Here is a 16,075-nt window from a genome sequence, read left to right as displayed (position 1 = left end):
TCCTGGCATTTCACATCCTCCTCTTGTAGGAAGCAAGGAGATAGATACTATCTGATCTATCGTTCCTATCGTTTTATTATTAAATAGTAACAATGAAAACTCAGAGCGTTTGACAGCTGTATAGAATTTCAGTTTACAAAGCCGTTTGAGTGAATGCTCTTTTTAACCTTTGGAAACTCCTACCCAAATCCAAATAAAACACAAAAAATTCCTTGTGAGCTAGAACCTACAAGACAAACATAGCGTATTATCGTGTTTTAGCAGCAAGTGTATGGCTGCTCTTTAATTCTAGTAGATTATAGAATTTCCAGACTGGATATGGCCGGTCACAGTCTCTGTTTTCCATGGGGAAAATGCAACCCACAACCGACTTGTCTAAGGTCACACAGCCTTAGGTATACCAGTGTCCAAGAGAGATGATCTCCTGGTAGCCATGCCTTCCTCCTAAGTGCAACTTTGTAATTTGAACAGAAGAGATAATGCACTTACTGTCCTCTGTACCACCCGTGGGAGCGACCAAGCCGCATTTTGCAGCATTATTGAAACCGAAGGTTGGTGATGGTCCTGTCTCTTTAAAAAGAAAAAAAAAAGGCGCGCGGGGTGTGGGCGGGTAGCTGCTGACTGCGGCACGGCGTCCGGTGGCCTGGACCAGTGCGGCTGCGGTGGCAGTCACACTGGAACCTGCTGATGGGACACAAGGACCACAAAGGCCGGGGACGCGATGCTGGCAGCCACCGGTGAGTATGCGAGGGGCCGGCCGGATGTCACGGGAGCGGGCCGGGGCCCACGGGAATGCGGGCCCCGCGGGGGATGGGTCACCAGGTCCTCTGAGAGCGGGGCTGGGACCGGGGCGCCCGGGCCCTGCGGTCGCCTTGGGAAACGCCCTTGTGAGAGGACAGAGACGCTTCTTTAAAGCTCTGTGCTGCTGTAAGTTAGGGGTTCTTTTGGCGATTCCCACTTTGGGCCGCAGCCTGCGGTTTGCGGGGGAGGCTCCGGCTGCAGCCTTGCTAGAGAGATGCCCGCGGCCGAGATGCTCAGAGCTCCCGGCTTTGTCATTTTAATTCCCACCGCGTCCTGTGGGTTTGCTCACAAAGGGTCTGCTGCTGTAATGCAGAGTGTGGAGCGCAGAGTGCTATTGAATAATAAAGCGGGATTCGCCAAGTGCCTTCTGGGCTAATTTATAGTAATTGTCCTCCTTTAAACAGCATGCTCATAAATGATGCCCCTTATTGCAGTTCTCTTAAGTAGTAATATCTGAAAATCCTGCTTTTAGTTGAAAACATTTTACTTAGTTATTAAATTTTATCTTACTAAGAGATCACTAAATTCTTAGAGTATCCCAGTTTTAACAGTAGCAACGAAAATCTCTCACTCTTTTTCTCAAAACAAGGTTGATACCTCGGTGAAGAGTGTTGGGTTTGCTTCTAACATGTCGATAGCTTGGGCTTTAATTTTTGTGTAAGTTTTGTTCTCTCTGTGTGAGGAAAGCCTGTTCATTTGAGTAAAAGGCAGAATGCAGGTCAAGCCCATACGCCCCCGCAGCTGAGGAGAGCTGCCCTGAAATTATACTGAGGGGAGCTCTTACCTTTCCTCCACTGCAGATAAGACATTGACACTTAATCCCATTTTACATGTCACTTGAAAAGCAAATCTCTCACATTGTTTTCGGAAGTTATCCCTTGATAACCAGACACATATTATGTTAATGCATGGTTGTCATATCCAGTGGTTTTACTTATGACCAACCAGCTGTCTTTCCCTAATCTCGCTGCCGTCTTCTTCACATCATGGACAAATGATACCCAGTTCCTTTGCCTCCTTCCCCGTGGCCGTCCCTTCATCCTTTCTTTACCTTCCTGGCTTTTCAGCTGGCCAATGGCCTCCTTTTCTGTGGAGGTCAAGGCTCCTCCTTCGGTCTCCCTTTCAAACAAACCATATTCCCATATTTTCCTTGTTCCTGGCGTGGTTTGTAAGATCTTTTCCATGATTAATGTGGTGTTTTCTATTCTTCACGTAATAGGAAGGAAAACCTGATTGACAGCCTTATTTTAAGACTTTTGGCTTACATCAGCAGCATCTTGTGTATTGTGCTTTACACTGGAGTTGCTCTCAGAAGCCTTGGGTTCAGATCTCAGCTCTGCAGCCCTTGAAAATCCACTCAACTTCTGCGAGCCTCAGTTCCTTCCTGTGTCAGAGATGATGGCATTTGTTGTTCACATAATTTTCTAGGGTTGAAATGAGCCAGTGCATCTGAAGGCACCGAGCACGGTACTTGGCACAAATGTAGCTACTTCGCGGGTGTTCTGTCATTTTCTCATTCAATCCACCTGTGAGGAAGCAGGCTAAAGAGGTTTCTCAAACATTCTTGTAACTCTAGTGATTTGGATTGTCTTTGGGCACAATGAAATGTGGATTATTTTTCCTCTTTTAAGGGCCCCGGTCTTTCCTTCTACTGATTCACTGTGACTGCTGACATCCCAGGGCCAGGTGGCTGGAAGAAATAGAAAGCATTTCGATTGGAGAAAGAAAAGGCACTTTGCTTATGTCATTAGGTGAATGATTCCTTAATGAATAAGTACGTAGGAGCCAAAAAGTGTTGTCAAAAATTTAAATTATCTTTTTCTAAGACTAGACATTAATAAACCACCTTGATAAAAATGGCAATAAAGAGTCCTTGTTGACTAAATAATCATCCTAAGATGGAGCTCAGGTTTTCACAGTTATTTCCAACAGAACAATGTAAGCTGATGACAACATAACTGACTTTCAATTATAATACAATTTCAATTACGATGAGCATACTTTCAAGATTTTCTTTCCCAAATGGAGAGCCTAGGTAAAGTAACAAAAGATTTATTCATTAAGCAAAGAAGAAAATCCTTCATTTTTTGACAAGCAAAAGTAAGTAAAGCATAAATTGCTGTTCACACTGGATAAGACCATGTTTAACAGTAAGAATGTACATAGTGTTATACAGGGATTGGGTTCTCGGTAATTCTATGTTCATTGTTTTGCTATTTATGCTTATTATTATGTTTTGTCATTAATTCTTTAATAAATTTTTATTTAAAAAAATAAAAAAAATAGAGGTTTCTCATACCATTTCCCTAAAGGTATGAATTTTGAAATGATCTTTTGACCAAGTGCTTCTTCATCAGCTCTAAGTACAAAAAATATATTCAGTACTTGCTAAGGATCTCTTATAAAAGTGATGCTGATATTTCCATGTTGCCACAGGCATGTTCTACTGGAAGAGGAAAGGCCAATTTCCTTTTTCTGGCTCCCATCAAATCCTGTATGATGGCAGAATTGAGGATGATATTGACCATCCGGCCATGAGTCCAAGTCAGCGGTGCAAAAGGCGCTGATTTGAAATTGGAAAAATTCCCGTGGCAGTTCTGATCTTGGACAACCTGGGTGGCAACTGGCTTTTCATATTGCCAATCCCGTTACTGTTTTAGTTTCTATTTTGCGTGCCTTTCTCCTGGCCACCTTTGCTTTCCTTAAACTCTGAGTTTAGCACATAGTGTCAGATTTAAGTCGAGGATGGCGCCATTGTGCCAGGAGACATAAGGAAGTTGGAAGAAACACTGGCCTGGGAATCAGAGGCGTGGCTCTGCCTTGGCTGTGGCTTCTCTTTGTGCTAATGGGAAAGTCTGTTAACCTCAGCTCTGAGATAAGAGGTATGGTGTAGACAGTCTTTAAATTTCCTTCAAGGCCTGGTATACTCCAGTTTATCACAATTATTGATCAAATAGCATGCTTTCACGTATGTTGTCTCTCTTCATTTTCACAACAGCCTTGTGAAACAGGCAACCCATTTTGCAGATTATAGAATGTAAAATTAAAAGAGAGTGGAGCCCCGACCATTTCTTATTTGCAGAAAGAGGGGGTTGACTGGGCGGTATCTAAATTCGCTTTTCTTGCTGGACATCAGTGAGCGCTCAGATTGCCAACCCTGAGCGGTGACCCCTGCACCCTGTGTGCCCTCTCAGGGCACTAAGGGGTCGTGGCGGTGTGAAGCCCAGGATGCCATGGAGCTTCTCGGTTTTGTAAGGGGAAATCTATGGTCCACTTACAGCAACATGCCATCCGCACAAGCATTCGTTTTCAGTATTCTGCTCTGGATGAGACCACGAGTCTATCCTCTAGTCAAGAAAATATGGGCTCTGCAGTTCATATATCCTTTTCACATGTTCTGAAACGACAACACTTTAAAATAAGTCAAAGCCGCCTGAATATTTTTATGGGTGGTCATTTAAACTTCATAGATCTCCTTATTTCATTAAAGTACTAAGTGCTAGAGAGGAGTTTGTATTTGAAATTTTGGGGCATCTGGAATTTGTGCACGATTTCACCATATTAATAGAGGTTTAGTCTTTCTCCGTGTTTTTTTTTTTTTAAATAAAGAAAACATTTAGGAGATGTGGGGATGTATGTATGTGTTAGTTTCTGCTGTACAGCAAAGTGAATCATATACATATATCCCCTCTTTTTCAGTTTTCCTTCCCATTTAGGTCACCACAGAGCATTGAGTAGAGTTCCCTGTGCTCTGCAGTAGGTCCTCATTAGTTATCTGTTTTATATATAGTAGTGTATATACGTCAATCCCAATCTCCCAATTCATCCCACCCCCTCCTTGTCTTTAATGCAATGATACATTTAACCATTAAAAAAAGTCCTAATAGGGTTACCGGATAAATTACAGAAACTATTGCATAAGATAAACATAACCTAAAAAAATTATTTGTTATTTGTTTGAAATTCAAACTTAACTGGACATATTTTTATTTGCTAAGTCTGGCAACCTTATATAAACAGAATCTTAACTGATAAATCAAATAATAATTACTTTGAGCATAAAGATATTAATTTGTTAGGTTTTTAAACTTAAAATATAAGTTATATCTAATCTTTATCAATTTTCCATAACATGCCAAACATTTCCCTGGGTTTATTTATTGATACTTTTGTTTATTAAATGTTCAAGTTCAATGATTATCCTAAGAAAATTCTGATCCTGAAGAACGTATTATGTACTTTCATTTTCCCCAGAGGCCCGGCTAATGACTGAAAAAAAATACCCGAGACTTTAAATACATTTATTAGGAGTCAGGTAAATGCGGTTTTGAAAACGGGCTCTACATCAGACTAGCTCTGATGCTTCATCTCTTGGAGCCTCAGTTTCTCCTTAACTGGGCCTGAGAATAGCTCAGTGACCCTCTCCCCTCCTCACCTCTGGGATCAGATGGCTGGTGAGCAAAGTCCCTGGCAGGCTCCCAGGGAAACACTGGTTTTCAAGTGAATGAGTGAATGTTATTTTTCCCTTCAAAAAGCTAGATAATAATAATATTAGTCAGATAATATCAAAAGAGATGTATTTCAATCATATAATCTATTTTTAATATATTATTTTTAAAAGCTTTATTGAGTTATCATTCACATACTATACAGTTCACCCATATGGCATATTACTTTTATGTAAAATTTATCTTTGAAGATAATTGAGCTTTTAAAGGTAAACCTAAGACTCCAAGGAGTTTATTCCAGTGGTAGCCCTTCCAAACCCATGCCTCCAACAATTAGCTCTGCCCGTCGACGGACCAAAAGCTGAGGCTAGATCAACTCGATTCAAGATAGGCTATGACAGTATATGTGTCTTTTATTACCTGGAAATGGGCCGAAGTGACTAAACTATTTATTCTTTATTGAATACCTTCTGTATCCATGGCCCTGCATCTGACCGAGTAGGGGGGCAAAGATGTAAGACATTCTTGAGGAACTTTTTGCAAAGTGGACGAGGAAGATTTGTACAGCATAGAAGGAATTTGGGACAGTAAGGGAATAATTTATGCATTTTCTTATTAAATTTGAGACAGTATTTTTTCTGCTGTACATTCTACTGGAAATCTTCAATTACACACACACACACACACACACACACACCCCACTGATAAGTATCCCTTACCTTTGACTTCACTTCTCGGCTCCGTAAAGTGCATTTCTGTAAATCTTCCATTTCAGGGATGTTTACTTGAGGTCAAATAAGGCTATAGTGACCATGACCTTTTCTACAGTAGATTGTGCCCATACAGTTCTGCTATTAATGACAGCCGCAATTCTTGCTTTGCCTTACATTTTGGTCTATTGATTTATAGGGTGAATTAATCTGACTTCTCTGTTTTGCAAAGATGCCATTTTCAAGTCTGTGCTGACTCATGTTTTGTTCTGACAGCAAGCAGAGCAAGACCATTATTCTGAGGGTAATTCCAGTGGAGGCTTTCTGTGGGCCCGGAGTCTGTCTGTATTGGTTCCTTGTTTCTGTAACGTTAGGGACTTTCAAGGGTGAGTTTTCAGCACGTCACAGAGGATTTAGCTGCCTGTGATTATGTCTGATCAAACATGATGAAGACTAATGTTGATTTTTTTTTTTTTTTTTTGCGGTATGCGGGCCTCACTGTTGTGGCCTCTCCCGTTGCAGAGCACAGGCTCCAGATGCGCAGGCTCAGCGGCCATGGCTCACGGGCCCAGCTGCTCCGTGGCATGTGGGATCTTCCCGGACCGGGGCACGAACCTGTGTCCCCTGCATCGGCAGGCGGACTCTCACCCACTGCGCCACCAGGGAAGCCCAGTAATGTTGATTTTTAATTCCCAGCTTTAGAGGAATGTGTATCCTGTTGGCAGGAGATCACTGAAGGCAACTCTGGCTCTAGTCTTTGCTATACATAGGTGAAAAGACTGCTTCTAGGGAAACTGAAGCTTTTGTGACAGGTAGAGCTCAGGGGTCGATGTGAGCTGTGAAGGGGGAGGGGCACCCTGGACGTCCCTGCTTCCTTAAGACAGGGCCCTTGGGCACAGTGGCCATGAGTTAAGCCCTGGGTGTCCGGCCAGTTTCCATTTCAAGTAGAGCAATTCAAAGAAATATTCACCCCGGTGAGTAAATGGAACAAGCGTGTTTCTTTCCTGCTCCTTAAATGAGATCATATATGGTGTCAAATCCGACCGCTCTGAGGGAAGCCCAGGTTGCCACACTAGGGTGTTTTTGCTGGGAAGGTGAAGAAATCACTGGAGAGACACACTGTGCTTGTATTAGCCGTAGGCAGTGGCTTCAGGAGTCAGAGCAGAACGCGGGGATTTCACAGCTGGTCAGGGTGGACGGCCAGGCCTGTTCCCTAATAGCCATTATAGGGCACTGACTGTTTAGCCCCTGATGCGTGAGAGAAGGACAGGGATCAGGGGGCGAGAAGAGCATGAACATTTCCTGTCCCTTTGTGGGTTGGGGATAGTCCATGAGCAAGAAGACTGGCATCCTGTATTTGCAGGACCAGCCTGCCGTTCATTAAGTACTTTTAGATCCCGTTCAGGCTGGTGTTTATGATGACTCTGTGTGTGGATGGGGCAAGCTGTCCTGTGTCACAGTGAGGAAGGCTGGGCATGGAGAGGTTATGTGACTCCCGGGTCGTGGCCTCGATTGAATGACTCTACCCCAAAGTGATATGACGGGAGCAGTTCCTTCCCCTTTGGGGACCCTATGGGCAGAGAAGGAAATAATATTTGAGTGTCTGTATTGTGTTAGGTACTCAATAGCGTGATTAAGGTAAGAGATGGAGTAAAGACGTTAGTTTAAGTCCCAGCATGAGATGGTGCTTGACTCTTCTGGACACCAGTTTCCTTATCTGTCAAATGGAATTAATAATTTCCTACCAAACCACGAGGCTGTTATGAGACTGAAATAAGATAATATCTATGAAATCACCTTAACAAATTAAAGATACCATACCTCTACAAGATAACCTTACCATACTGCATTACAGTTTTACTATCAATAGCAATGCAAGTGGGTACAAAATTTAGGATATACTAATTTTCTTGGCTGTGTTAATGAAATATGTAAACACAAAATTATCATGAAAGCAGTAAAAGAAAAGACCCAGTTTTATCATATCTTGATTAATTTGATTGTCTTGTTGAGGAATTGTCAATTTATCAGTATGGATAGTTTGAATGTTCACATTTCTTATTTTTTTAAAATTGCATCAGACTGCTGTTCAGTCATATTTGAGGCCATAAAAAGGCTACTAGCTTTTATCTTCCATGCATTGTTATTGTTAAGGATTTATAAAAGTAAATGTGTGATACACTGAAGCACTCAAAAATGGATGCATTATCAGATGAAGATTTATACACAAGAGAAGCATTAAACACATAAGTATAAAAATCTATATAGTGGTAGTCATATAATCAGTAAGGAACAAAACATTTCTGTAGTTTAATACAATAAAAATGAAATAGAACTAAATATATGCTTAATTATAGGCAGAGATGTGTTCATATATCTGCATATGTAGAATGGCCACAGCACACCAAGAAATGGATGTTTGTTGAACTGAATAAACATGTGTGTGAAAGCATGTACTGAGAATCAAGAAAAACATTTTAATATTTCTTTGTCTACATATTTTGATCTTAAATTAGTACAAAGTAATCATGAGAGGGCTTCCCTGGTGGCACAGTGGTTGAGAGTCCGTCTGCCAATGCAGGGGACACAGGTTCATGCCCCGGTCCGGGAAGATCCCACATGCCGCGGAGCGGCTGGGCCCGTGAGCCATGGCCGCTGAGCCTGCGCGTCCGGAGCCTGTGCTCCGCAACGGGAGAGGCCACAACAGTGAGAGGCCCGCGTAACGCAAAAAAAAAAAAAAAAAAAAAAGTAATCATGAGAATAAGTAAAACAATATATGATAAAGGCTTGTTCATTATCAATATAATAACATATAATAAATAAAACAATATATATAACAATATATAATCATGAGAATAAGTAAAACGATATATAATAAAGGTTATTATATATATAATAAACAATATATAATTATTTGTGAGTGTTGATGCGCTCCACACATTTCAATACTGTTATATGAAAGCAGCCTGGTTTATTGTTGAAATCCCCTACCTGGGGGTCGAGAGGTCTGCTGGGGCTCTGTCACGCCCTAGGAGGCTCTGTGATGGTGTGCACAGCCTCGCTCCCTCACGCTCCGCCGGACGAGCTAACATCTCTGTAAACTAGCACCGACAGGTCCTGAGGACTTCTGTCATCTTGTCCCCTTCTCTGTGCCTGTAGGGTGTGGGCACATCCTCTAACCTCTTATAGCTTCAGACTCTTAACCTGTAAAATGGGGAAGCTATCTGGTCTACCTCTTTTATAAAGTTGTCTTGAGGACCACATGAAACAATGCATGTAATTGTAAAGGACTACACATAGGTAAGGTACTGCTGGGGAAGAAGAATTTTCCTCTTCCCTTCCAAGTTCTGCTGGCTGGTCTAAGGATGAAATTGACACGAGACAGATTAAGATGAGAAAATCAGACAAAATTTTATTAACGTGTATACATGGAGAGACCCAGGACCTGAGTAACTCGCCAAAGTGGCCGAAGCCCTCACCTTAGATACCATCCTCAGCTAAAGACATGAGAGGAGGTTGGGAATAGGGGTTTGGGACTTGAAAGTGGAGGAAGGCAATTGACATGAAGATGGAAAAGCAAAAGTTTGGTGAACAACCGTTTGCTGGGCCAGGCAGAGACAATGGGACACAGAGAGGAATGGTAACAGACAGACTTAGCGCATAATACAGTTATGTATGGTGATGCTCCCTTCCTGGAACACGTGCTCTATGTTCTTTTAGGCAGTTCGTGGGAAGGTCAGAGGTTCTCCCTGAGGCTTTGGGGCCTTAAACATAATCAGCCTAAGTTTTTAAAAAATTTATTTTATTGAAGTATAGTCGATTTACAATGTGTTAATTTCTGCTACACAGCAAAGTGATTCAGTTATACATATACATATATATTCTTTTCCATGACGGTTTATCACAGGATATTGGATGTAGTTCCCTGTGCTCTACAGTAGGACCTTGTTTATCCATCCTATATATACTAGTTTGCATCTGCTAATCTCAAACTCCAGATCCATCCCTCTGGCACCACCCCTCCCCCTTCTCAACCACAAGTCTGTTCTCTATGTCTGTGAGTCTGTTACATAAATAAGTTCATTTGTGTCATATTTTAGATTCCACATATAAGTGATATCATGTGGTATTTGTCTTTCTCTTTCTGACTTACTTCATTTAGTATGATAAATGGCAAATTTTGCTCCCCTACAGTTCTATTATTTAAATAGCACGTGCAGAATTTCATACTAATGAAGAAGGATTTATTGACACCAAGTGGATCTTGGGAACCCCAAAGAATACTTTGAATGCTTGGGGAATAAGTTCTCAGGGAGGTTTCACAAGGGGCTGGACGCATGCCCTGATGACAGAGAGGTATTTAGGGAAGGAGTGGGTGCTGCTCAAGTAGGCACCAAAAAGTGAAGCCGTGCTGTGAGGGGTGACCCTGTCTGCAAATCCCTTTTCTCTCCTTGCCTCCCCTCCCTCCCTTTCCTCTTCTTTTAAAATCTTATTACGCAGACTCTGGTATTCCATCTGTGCCTCATTTTTAATGAACAGCTATTATGATAATAAATGAAAGATATTAAAGATACTACTTCAGACAGAGCTGTCATTATATACTCTTCATCATGTTATAAACACTTTCAACATTATCCTATGTAGAAGACACAGTATAGTACAAATTTAAATTTTATCATTTTAAAACGGAAATGCTATGCCTAGGAAAGAGTATATATAAATTGGAGTCTTTGGCCCACTTTTCTTTGAGGTTGTATCTTTTTTTACTTTCAAGATTTTTTTTTTTTGATTGTCTGTGTGGCAAATATGTTCTCCTGATTTATGTAGCTTGCTTTAGGTGAACAGAAGTTCTAAATTTTAATGTGGTTTGAATGTAGCCATCTTTTCTTCTGTGGTTAGGGCTTTCTATTTGTTGTTTAAGGAGTTCTTCTGTACCCTGAGGTCATAAAGATATTGGGTTATATTTCTTTCCAGAAACTTTAAGGTTTGATTTTCTCACTTATGCCCTTAATCATCTGAAATTGATACTTGTATGCAGTGTGAGGTACGGATACATTTATGTTTCCAGGTGGATAAGCGCTTGTCCGGGTAACATTTTTTGAAGGGTCCAGCTTTCTCCACTGAACTGACAAACACCTCTGTCATGTATCAAGTTTCCATTAATGCATGGATCTGTTTCTAAGCTTCCTGCTGTTTGATTGTTCCTGTGTGAATGCCATACCAACTTATTCTTGTTTTATATTACAGTTTGCTATTTAGTAAAGCAAGTCTTTCCCCTCATGCTTCTGAAGGAGTGTCTTTCTTTATTCTTATCCCCTTGTTCTTCCATAAAACTTTTAGAGTTTCAAGTTTCATTTTAAAAGGTTGTTGGGATTTTTTTTTTAAACATCTTTATTGGAGTGTAATTGCTTTACATTGTTGTGTTAGTTGCTGCTGTACAACAAAATGAATCAGCTATATGTATACATATATCCCCATTTCCCTTCCCTCTTGAGCCTTCCTCCCACCCTCCCTATCCCACTCCTCTAGGTGGTCACAAAGCACCGAGCTGATCTCCCTGTGCTATGCAGCTGCTTCCCACTAGCTATCTGTTTTACATTTGGTAGTGTGTATATATGTCCATGCCACTCTCTCACTTCGTCCCAGCTTACCTTTCCCCCTCCCCATGTCCTCAAGTCCATTCTCTACGTCTGTGTGGATGGACCTAGAGTCTGTCATACAGAGTGAAGTAAGTCAGAAAGAGAAAAACAAATACCATATGCTAATACATATATATGGAATCTTAAAAAAAAAGGTTGTTGTGATTTTGATTGGAATTCCTTTGAATTAAAAGATCAGTCTGAGGAGAGTGGACATTTCAGTGATATTGAGCCTTCCCGCCCATCATATACATCTCTCCATTTTTAAAAGGGTGTCTTTTGTTCAAGTTTATAGATTTTCTATCTAAAATTTTTATGCAAGTTCTTTTGTTATAATTATTCCAAGGTAACTTATTTTTTCTTGCTATTATAAATGGTTGTCTTTAAAACTTCCTTTTTTTGTTTTTTTTGCAGTACGCGGGCCTCTCACTGCTGTGGCCTCTCCTGTTGCGGAGCACAGGCTCCGGACACGCGGGCTCAGCAGCCATGGCTCATGGGCCCAGCCGCTCCGCGGCATGTGGGATCTTCACGGACTGGGGCATGAACCCGTGTCCCCTGCATCGGCAGGCGGACTCTCAACCACTGCGCCACCAGGGAAGCCCTGAAGAGTCCAATTTTTAAAATCCATTATCATACCAAAGGCTTCCATTCTCTTGCTACTACAATCCCTTAGTTTAATTTTAATTCTTAAATTTTAATTTAAAATCTAGAATTATTCTAATTCTTGACAGGAGGCAGTCAAATTTTTTGATATATGATTTCCTATAAAAGAATAATAAGATTTTGGATTGGTTTGTTTCCGTTAATCTCACTCATGGTGCTTAGGAATATTTTTATTATAGCAAGTCACTAGGGAAGTGTTTGGGGAAGAATTTGCAGTGAGTTTTGAGTTTCTTCCCTGGGTTTTAATGAATCCAAGAATCTATAGTGTTCTAAATATAGCTTAGATTATTATCTCTACATTACTTTTGTCCAAAAGGAAACATTGCTGGGTAGCAAAAACAGAATAAGAAGTCAGGAACTGGTTTTCCCATTTTCAGTCCCTCACTTTCTAGTCGAGGATGCTGAAGCACAGCGACTCACCTTCCAGACGTGCACTTCTGTCTCTATCAAAGAACTGCGGGGCCTCCCTGGTGGCGCAGTGGTTGAGAGTACGCCTGCCGATGCAGGGGATACGGGTTCGTGCCCCGGTCTGGGAGGATCCCATATGCCGCGGAGCGGCTGGGCCCGTGAGCCATGGCCGCTGGGCCTGCGCGTCCGGAGCCTGTGCTCCGCAACGGGAGAGGCCACAGCAGTGAGAGGCCCGCGTACCGCAAAAAGAAAAAAAAGAAAAAAAAAAAAAAAAAAAAAAAAAGAACTGCGATAATGTCTAAGAGGGCGCCTTGAAAATTATAAAGACTTTGTAAGCATGATACTTGTAGGAGTGGGTAGAAAATTCAGTTTCATTCATCCCTCTGGCTTACCATTGTTTCAGTTTGTCATCCTTTTCTTCTAGTTTATTTCTTAAAATGTTAGACTGTTGCAGGCAACAATGGTTATTAAGCATATTACTAGTAAAATTTCTTTTTTAAAACGTAGATGTTTCATTTTCAAACAGGAGCTATAATGTGTAAAGTCATAGGCTTGGATCTAGGGGTATTGTTCCTGACAAAAGGCACATTGTGGGAAGCACATAGTCCACTTGGAAGAAGCCGGGGGACTAGAGGGATGAGGAGAAATGCACAGGTAGTGAGAACATGAAACTAAATTAAGTGGACATGTCTTTATTTATAGAGACGGCTTTGTGTGGTTACGATGTGTATCTGCCGGTGGTGAGGGGAAGGGTAAGTGCCATGCTACTTGGCAGGGCTGTGGTGCAACCAGCAGTTTATCATTAGAAAGTCCCTGGAGCTCAGAACCAGTCTTCCACGAGGAACTGCATTGTCAGTGCCTTTACTTTGAGTACTTTCCCTTACCCCTTCCTTTACCCTTCCTTGATTTTTCTTTCAGGAGCCCAAAAGTGATGCCAAGATGCAGGTATCACAGGAGCAAGAAGAAAGGTGCTCGCCAAGGAGTACTGCACGTCTGCTGAGATAAGGGTGAGGAACACGGAGGCTGAGAACGTCTACATATCTTCCCCAACTCCTTCAAAAAGAAATACGGAAGATTCTCAGATGAAAATAGCTTCTCTTTGCTTTGGGGAAAAGCCAAAACCCATTAGCTAATCAATACCATTTTACCTTAAGAACATCTGTGGGTTGTTGGATCAGAAGGCGTAACACAAGGAGGCAACACTTTGAGACTGGAGAGTCATACTTTAAGGAACACAAACACAAAACACAGCAACGCTTTCGGACATCAGATGATGAGTGGATGCTGAGGGGAAAACAGCCTTTTCACTGGCCAGGCAGAGCTGAACTGGAGTACACGCTTACAGGAAACACAAAGGAAAGACTTGGAAGAAAGAAAAATATTTTCATGGTTCTCCCAGACAGATATTCCAGGCCAAGTGATAATGGAGACCAAGGATAATAGGTAAATGAGTTAATGTTTTAAGTTACAACACTTTGCACTGTGATTTTAAGCTTATTGGGTTTTCCCATATGAAACATATGTTGGCAAAAACAAAGGAAAGCTCTTTAGAGGTAAAAGTGAGTCAACCATAGATATGCTGGTTCTAATGGGAATTGTGCAGATAACACTTCAAGCCGTGGTTGACAGTCACTCCTTACGTTTCTCTATATGGTTTTGGATTTTGTTTCCTGGTGTGGCTCTTACAATGGACAGTTGACTAGATGTATCCTATTGTCTCCTTCGTAAAATGTATATATTGGTGCCTTTCACTGCCCATATGATTATTTAGAAAATACTAAACAACAACTGTGAAGTACTTGGAGTTGTATCAAATAAGCTGAGAGAAGAGAGAGAGAGAGAGCTCTCTGCTTTTCCTTTATAAACTATGATGATAAAAGATAACATTTGCTCCTTTCCTCAAATTTAGTTGCTCTTTTATGAGAACATATTTTATAAGCTTCAGGGTTTATGCAAAAATATAGCATCGGTGTATATTTATAATTACCCCTTAAATTTCTCTGTGCTCTTCTTTTTTCTTAAGCATATAACAAAATACTCTTTCATTGATTTTTGACGGCTGTATTCAAATAGTGTATTCAGTAATTCAAAATTTAGGGCCACAGAGACCAGGTAGGGCTTCACATCTTGTAACCCAATGATGTCAACGAATCAAAAGATTTTTAAAATTTGGCTTTCCAAATTTGAAATATTGAAAAAACCCAACATTTGGTTTTTTTCTTTACCTTTTGAAAATTTTTATTCATTAGACAGAGGAAATAAGTGTAACTTTTTCAAAAGAACTTAACCTCTTAACAAATCAGGATTCATTTTGTGACTGATTGTCATTCAAATGCGTGGTTCACACAGCTATAGAGACTACTTAATGGGTCTGACTTTTATTGACAAATTGGAATATTTGATTATTTCTAATATTATAAGAAGTCACCTGAGATGAATTTTCTCACTATTTCTGATGCTAAATTGTTTAAGCTTGAAAGAAGAACCCTCATGTAGCATCATATGTATTATATCTCATATTTCTTTGGTTTTTTTCTTTTTTTACCTTCTAAACTGCTTCCATGTAGTGCTTTTCTGCATGTAGTTTTGAAATTAGATGTTTTTTTCAAGTTAAAGGTGACCTCATTTTCATTCAACTCATCAGTTGGCTGATTTGTTAGAAATAATTTCATTTATAAATTTATTTTAAATAGCAGTGATAACATAGACTCATTGATGCTGACACTAAGTATACATTTTCAACAATCAGGATTGATTTGAAGCGTCTAACATATAGTGAAAAAAACCAACAGATTAGATGGTCTTTGCAGTCACTAGGTGATAAAGTCTATTTACAGCTAGAACAAAGTGTAAATTAACTTTGAGAATATCTTTGCAGAGACTTACATCCTATAGGCTTTGGGTACTTTAGAATTTCCACAGAACTTATAATTTACTTAAAGTGAAAATGTCAGTGACTCGTTACAGCAACATTTATGAATACATAGAGCAGAGTATATGGGTTGATAATCAAAGCATCAACCTATAAACACACTTTTATTAAGACACTTAAAACCTGTCTTATTAAGACCATAACTTTGTAAAACTTGATTGTCTGGTCTTTTTGTCCCTGGGGCAAGATAATAAGTTTTAAAGCTAAAAAGGATCCAGTGTGGGCTTGATCTCTGGAGCACTGTATCCCGAGTTCTCAGGGGCATGTGTGGGCCGTGGGCCTTGCTCTGAGCCACTGCATTAACACACAGAGCCTTCCCAGGGAACTGGCTTTAGGCAAGTATTTGGGGAAAAGATGTTAGATTATCTATGTGATAAACAACATAAAATGTTTACGCTAAGATAAAAACAGATATATTATTGACTATACCATCTGAACATTAAACTAAAAATTGAGTTAGTCTCACTTGTTGAA

The 16,075-nt window shown here is 40.6% G+C and overlaps 1 protein-coding gene across 1 annotated transcript in view; it reads left to right on the top strand.

Annotated features, from left to right (window-relative positions):
• The first annotated feature begins 623 nt into the window (after nucleotides 1-623).
• SACS (sacsin molecular chaperone) overlaps nucleotides 624-16,075 on the top strand; it is a 70,214-nt gene continuing 54,762 nt past the window's right edge. Inside the window, exons 1-2 of the mRNA XM_082601937.1 lie at nucleotides 624-737; nucleotides 13,588-14,112. Coding sequence (XP_082458063.1) covers nucleotides 14,093-14,112 — 20 coding nt within the window. The 5' untranslated portion in view covers nucleotides 624-737; nucleotides 13,588-14,092. The remainder of the gene's footprint in view (nucleotides 738-13,587; nucleotides 14,113-16,075) is intronic.

Source organism: Mesoplodon mirus (assembly GCF_964341445.2).
Source record: "Mesoplodon mirus genome assembly, chromosome: 17".
Classification (NCBI taxonomy): Eukaryota; Metazoa; Chordata; class Mammalia; order Artiodactyla; family Ziphiidae; genus Mesoplodon; species Mesoplodon mirus.
Note: the sequence above shows the minus strand (reverse complement) of the source record. Positions and strands in the feature narration are given on the sequence as shown.